General features: G+C 49.2%; 1 protein-coding gene across 1 annotated transcript; it reads right to left on the bottom strand.

Annotated features, from left to right (window-relative positions):
• Positions 1 to 1,681: 1,681 nt before the first annotated feature.
• Positions 1,682 to 6,551, bottom strand: SMARCD1 (SWI/SNF related, matrix associated, actin dependent regulator of chromatin, subfamily d, member 1; the record flags this gene model as incomplete). Its single annotated transcript, XM_010285468.1, has 12 exons — positions 1,682 to 1,760; positions 1,977 to 2,078; positions 2,344 to 2,466; positions 2,821 to 2,956; positions 3,362 to 3,459; positions 3,564 to 3,725; positions 3,807 to 3,908; positions 4,238 to 4,354; positions 4,844 to 4,966; positions 5,268 to 5,390; positions 5,487 to 5,529; positions 6,499 to 6,551. Coding segments are annotated over 12 exons (1,236 nt in total), but the record flags the coding sequence as incomplete, so codon positions are not given.
• Between the last annotated feature and the right edge of the window lie 8 nt (positions 6,552 to 6,559).

The following is a 6,559-nucleotide window of genomic DNA, read 5'->3' as shown; positions in this document are numbered from 1 at the left end:
TGCTGTCAGCACAGAAGGAGGGAGGACAGCTTCCTTCACAGGAGGCTTTTATTAAAACTGGGTGACATCTACAAGGATACAGTACAAAAAAAAAATTTTGGTCCATGGAAAAACCCATAATATTCAGTTAAGAAAAGCAGTTATTCTGCAACAGCTATGTTTGCCTACGTAGTACTCAGCATCCTTCACGTGTGATTACCCCGAGAAGTCAGTGGGCTGCTTCAGCAGCACCAAGACCTTCACCCCAGTACCACAGAGGAGCCATTTCATAAGAGGGCAAAGGAGAAGGGAAGTCAGGAGTCTATTACTCACAGACATGTAGTAGCACAGACACAAGGAGTAGGGCCACGCAGGCTCCCAAATTCATAGCAACCTTCCCAACCACACCAAAGCTGGGTGTGGGGATGAGGGGAGTTTGTCAGTAACATGACTTTGCAGCTATTCCAAGAGAATATGACCAACTTTCAAGTCCATTTGTGTTAGAGTCCCGAGCAGAAATACTGAGACCCAGGTTAACAGAAGCCATTCTCTTACACGTGACCACTAGTTCACTAGCAATTCATTCCATAAAGAGGCATCTGGGCTGCTACTTCCCGTGGTAGAGAAAATCTACTTGTACATTCCTGAACCATGCTGGGCCTTATGGCAGCCTCAGAACCTAAAACGTGACTAAAAACCACTAGAGCTTCAGCATGGAAACACCTGCTAACTCACATATGCTTGGAGCTACATTCATTCCCAAGGACTGTCCTGTTACACCCTCAGATCCACACGAAGGAGCATCTGGTCCCCACGGCAAGTGACACAGGATAACTGTCCCAAAGGAATGAGCCTATAACACTGTGCCCCTGCACAATTCCACCAGGCAGCTGCTGTATCCCCTCTCCCTGCTACAGGGAAAACGAGCAGCCAGATGGCTTGTTGGAACCGCAAGTGTAGGTCTTTTGAAGTGCAGTGAAGTCTCACCACTCCAATGCTTCCACATCCCTGCAAGTAAGCCAACGCATCTCCCCTGTGATCCCGGCCTAGGGCAGTTTGTCAAAGAACACGAAGGGAACAGGGCAGGGAAAGAAGAACAAGGGAAGAAGCAATTCTCTACACAGTCCAGTAACCTCCTCAAGGAGGAGAGTGACCCATGAGGCAGCCCAGTGCAGCAGCACCCTCTGAGCGAGGGATTAAGGGCAGGGAGGTATGTCAGCTCATGGCATCCTGCCCACTATGTCTCCTGGCACCTTGCTATAAAACGAGGCAGGGAAGAGACTAGCCACAGAACTCCACCCTTACAGCAGATCCAGGCTACCCAGACCCAGGTCTCATGTGCACCACAACTAGATGCTAGTTGGGGAGGAATGGGCTGTGGTTTCTGAACTTGAGAAAGGCTCCAAGTCAGCAGTCGTACTGGCTACGGGGGGGCACTACAGGCAGCGTGGAGTCAAGGGGAGGCTCTCGGAAGCCTTGGGACCTACAAGGCAACAGTCAGGAAGAAGACCAGGTAGAAATGTGTGCTCATTGGAGCCTGTCTGCTTGCCACACCCCGGAAGACCCCAAGTGTCCTGGAGTTGCCCCAACAGGGACAATGCCAGGATGAATAATGATGTGGGCCTCGCTGCCAGAGTGGGATTATGGGAGCCTTAACAGCATACTCTGCAGCTCTCTGTCTCCACAAATAGCTGTGATGCCTTCTGGTTGGGGAGAGGCAGAGCAGCCTATGTGTTGCGGATTCCCAGGGCCTGCTCCAACTCCTGCCGTCTTTGCTGCACCTGCAAGAGAAGCCAGAATCGCAGCATTAACATACTCAGATGGTGCAGCGCTACAGCATCCAAGTAACACAGGACCCAGCTGGAAAACTCAAACTGGGACCACGATGCATCAGCAGTGTCTACAAGTGAAGCTTCGCACTGTCACTTTCTACCGTCAGCAAGGAGAGTATGTCAGCAAGTGGGTATGGAGAGGGACCCCTGCTCAGGGACACTCACCTTGGAGTAGAAGTATCTGCACACGGCTTCCTGAGCCCACGGCTGGAAGTAGAACTCAGCTCTACGCTCCTCTTCAGGATTCCCGACAACATCAGTCATTGTCTGGAGAGCACAAAGGACAAAACAGTTCAGCGAGTGCAAAAGCTCTGGCTGTGCTGAGCAAACCCACACCCCCTCCCCTTTCCTCAAAGAAATGTCAGTTCAGTCAGGTCAGGTTCTTACACGCGACTCCAATTCTAGTCTTGCTTTCGGAGCAGGAAATTGCCCCCCGCGCGCTCTCTCTCTCTCTCTCCCCCTCTGTGGGAGCTGTTTATAATGAGGGCAGCGTGTGACTGCTTCCACCTTCCACACAAGACAAAGCTTTTACCTTTAAATCCCGGCACTGGGACTGTAGCCAGTCGTTGATGAAGCCCTGAGGATCTCGGGCAAAGCTCAGCATGAACTCGCGCTGGGTCTTCAGCTGGTTAATTGTCTCTATTGTTTCATGAATCTGAAGGAGATAAGCACAGCAACTAAACTGCTGACTAGGGGAAAATGTCAGACAGAGACCCAATATACAAAGGTACATTCTTACACTCCCTGGTTGACTTATACCTATCAGATAGGATTTTCAATTCCCACTTTTCCTGCTCTAAATATTACCAATTTTCCCATTAATTATTTACTTTAAAATTACACTTCCAGGTAAAGCCATCTGTTTGTAAGCATGGCTGACCCCACTCCAGCTTCCAAATGCACAACAGAGCAAAGCTGAACTCCTGTCCTGTTCAGGGCTCACCTGTCTCATAGAGACACATTCCTACCCAGTAATGAGCGGGGGCAGACCTCAAGGAGCTCTTCCTACCTTGTTATCCAGAGCAGCAATTTCCTGTTGACTGGCTGTGGATAGCAGAAAGGAATTCATCTGAGTTTTCAGGGTATCATCCACCTCCACATCAATGTCATAGCAAGCAGTTTTCTTCTGGTCATTTGGGTCAACACTAGGGGCATCCACAAGAAAGAAGCCAAAGTGAGTAGCTCAAGAAAGCACCAAACCGTAGCTCCTGCAGGCAGCGACAAGCCAAGCTAGCATTAGCTTCAGCCCTAACGCTAAGCAGCAAAGCTCCACTGATGACTTTGCAGCACAAGGACCAAGTGATTGTTCCAAGCAGATTTCTATCTTCAAAAGTGTAATGCAAAGGACAGCATGAACATGGGAGTGCCTTGTGGAAAAGAGGGATGTGGTAAACGAGAGAGGCAGCTGTCTTTGTACAAAGAAACAAAGACAGGCAACACAAGAACTGCTGCTAAAAATCAGAACATATTACATCATCTTCCTGTGCCAGCTTCATCTATCCTTTCCATTCTTCTTTCTAGAAATATGAAGTCATGTGGACCAGCCTCACCTGATCACATGATTAATGATGATCGGTTCTGGGGGCATAAGCAACGCATGAAGTCTTTGCGGGATTTCAGAGAACTTCATCCGCTGAGATTCAAATATCTGTGACAGAAACACAGGGCTAAGGAAAGGAATGGGAGCGCAGTGCCAGTGATGACTGGCTGCTGGCAAATCCTGAAACAGTTGCTTGTTCCAGTCACACTTACCTGCTGGAGGTATTTGTCACAGATGACATACTCCCGCTCGTGGGGGTCCTGGAGCTTGTGAGTCTTGATATATTGCCACAATGCCTGGATGATCACTGGACGGGTCTGAGTGTGAATCCCCAAGAGACGAGCCAAGCGGGGATCCAGTTTGAACTGGGGAGGCTGAAACAAAAAGCACAGGAAGGTAAGATGGCCACAGACACAGCTAACAGTACATGCCTCCCACTGTTACTCCCATCTTACCTGGTAATCCAGCATCAGAAGGACAGTACAGCGCACATTAACATCTCCCGGCCTCTTCACCTGGAAGCCATCTGTCTCCTGAGTTGTAGCAGTCCTGTGCCACTGAACAGGAGAGGGCATTCAGAAGCACCCACATGCTCAGTTCTGTTTGCTCCTGCTGCTTGGCACCCAACAAGCTTGCCAGTAAATCCCACCCACCTAGAGAAAGTTCACCTTATTCCCACTTACAGCTTGAAACAGGAGTTAATACATTTGTTCAGAGCCCCAGCAAGTCAAAGGAAAAGCTAAGATAAGAATTCAAGAGCTCCTGCCTCCCAGCCACTTGTTCAAGCCTTAAGTATCCCCACCTCTCAAGTTACAAACAATATACAAACCCTGTCTGCTGAAACATCAACCCATTTTTAGAGGTAACACAGCAAAAAGCAGCTCACCTCTACCAGGTGATTGTCAGGGCCATACAGGTCTTTATCAAGTTCAATGACCAGAGATTTAAAGAAGGATGAGAACTTTCTTTTCTGCTTGGTGGCATCATATTTGGACAAAGCAGACTGCAAGCAACACAGGAAGGAAAAGTGTTAGGACAGCAAGTCTCAGCACTTAAGCACAGCCACCGTGCACAACAGCGTTCCTTTAAGTTCTGAACACCTAAATTCACCAACATGTGCTTGAAAATCAAGTTCCAAGTCAGAAAGTGAAAGACCGGAGTTAAAGAAGAGCTTGCAGGAATTAAATCACTCAGCAATTACATAGAATGCAAGTGCCCTGATTCTCAGAGCCAGAGTACACAAGTGTCACTGATCTGCTCTCACCATTAATTCTTATAGCTATAAGATCTTTGTATAACTCATGTCCTGCCACGGGGATACCCATCGGTTTCCAAGTTGGGCTCTCGGTCTCTTCACCATCAGACTCCTTGGAAAATAGAGATGAAGGAGGATATCAAGCCCCTAGCTACACTCTCAGACACTAAGAAACTGGTTTCATTGCCAATTCCAGATCCATAAAGTCACCTCTGTGGTTGGATATTTCACACTTACATCTTCCAGCAGTCGACCTTCCACCCGAAGCTCCCAGGAGGCAACGGTTCCTTCACCATCCTCTGCATCCGACTTGGCTGGATTGAAGGTATTGGAGATAAAAATACGTAGCTTTCGTTTTTGCTAAGAGAAAAAGCAGTGCTTCAATGTTAATTCTGAAATAAAGGGCTGACTATTCTGCTTATGTTTTGCTAAAACTAAGCTTAATGTTTTTAGCGGTCTCGTATTTCCCTGCTCCCAGGGCAGACAGTAAGGAAAGAGGCATTTCTGGTTGCACTCCTTGGTTATGCCTGGAGCATTAAGATTCCTCATATGCCACGCTTACAGGGACATGACCCAAGCTTCAGTGCTCTCCTGCTGTCTTAACTAAAATAAAAGCCTCCAAACCTTCCTTATGATAACCATCAATGCAGCCCGCCCCTACCTTAATGGGTCGCTTCAAAGCCTCCTGGATATCCAGGCGTTTCCTCATGATCGTCTGGTCCAATTTCCTTTCAAAGGCCAGCAAGTCCATATAGGCTTGGGACTCGGGGACAAGTTCACGAATCTACAGCCAATCAAGAATGCAAATCACCATCAGCTCGCCCGCGCTTCTCCAGTCTACTTCCTATCAACCCAGGCTGCAACTGCATGTGCCACTCACCCTCTGAGGTAGAATTTTGTCAGCCATCTTCTTCTTTTTAGCGCTGTTGAAGAAGATGCACATACAGGAATTAAAATGGCAATCACTTTGTGCAAATTAACTCATTCACAAAGAGAGCAAGACATGGCTTATTCTCTGATTTAGTACTGCGGCATTAGCAGTGCTCTCAGCCTGGATGCTAGTCTCGGGACCAGGCTCTCATTTTCTGAGGCACTTATCGTTACCGTCATCACAGAGTCAGGCTTTTTATTCCCCACAGCCCCTGCCAGGCCTCCAGCACTGCAGAGCTGACGAGCCCTGCAGCAGTGTGACTAACTGATTACCTGAATATTTCACACCCACTACGAGAGCTTAGAAAGCAGGGTTACATCAAGTTGGAAAGGACATACTGACGTAACGCCTAATCAAAGTGACTCTCTAGTCTCAACTGGCTTTAGGCTGACTTTTTCTAGGAGATGCATTTTGAATCAAGGGATGAATTACCAGTGTTACTGAGGCATCACATTATACTGCCAGAAACGTAATGCAAACCTGCTCTTCACTAGCAGCTGCACGTTTTTCTTTTATCTGCTGGAAGCCCCTCCTCCCCCAGAGAGGGAGCCGGGCAAGAAGGCCGACATCCCTTTCAGCCACCCAACAAGAAGCAGCCATGAGAAGCCAAAGCGTGGCACAAAGGCACAGTGCCCGAGACAGCCGAACAGAAAAGCTTTGTGCCACTAAGCGCAACCAGACGATTACACCAAGTCGGTGACTGATGCTTCTTGCTGCCCCGCACAGTCCCTGCTTCAGCGAGGACTCAGCGCTCTCTCTCGGATTTCAGGGGTGCTTGCCCACACAGCCAAACGCAGCCTCTCCCCGTGAGGGCCGTGGAGCCTTTGGGGGGAGAGGCAACGCGCCTGTACCCCAGCCTGGGGATGCCCTGAGGCGCCCCGATGCCTGGGATGACCAGAGACACCCTGCTGACCAGGGATGCCCCGGGTTGTCCCTGCTGCCCGGGGGTGCTGGCCCTTACTTGTGGTTGCGGTTGGGCACAGCCTGCGGCTGCACCTGCTGGAGCTGCTGCGGCGCCGGCC

Source organism: Phaethon lepturus, unplaced genomic scaffold (genome assembly GCF_000687285.1).
Source record: "Phaethon lepturus isolate BGI_N335 unplaced genomic scaffold, ASM68728v1 scaffold44130, whole genome shotgun sequence".
Classification (NCBI taxonomy): domain Eukaryota; kingdom Metazoa; phylum Chordata; class Aves; order Phaethontiformes; family Phaethontidae; genus Phaethon; species Phaethon lepturus.
Note: the sequence above shows the minus strand (reverse complement) of the source record. Positions and strands in the feature narration are given on the sequence as shown.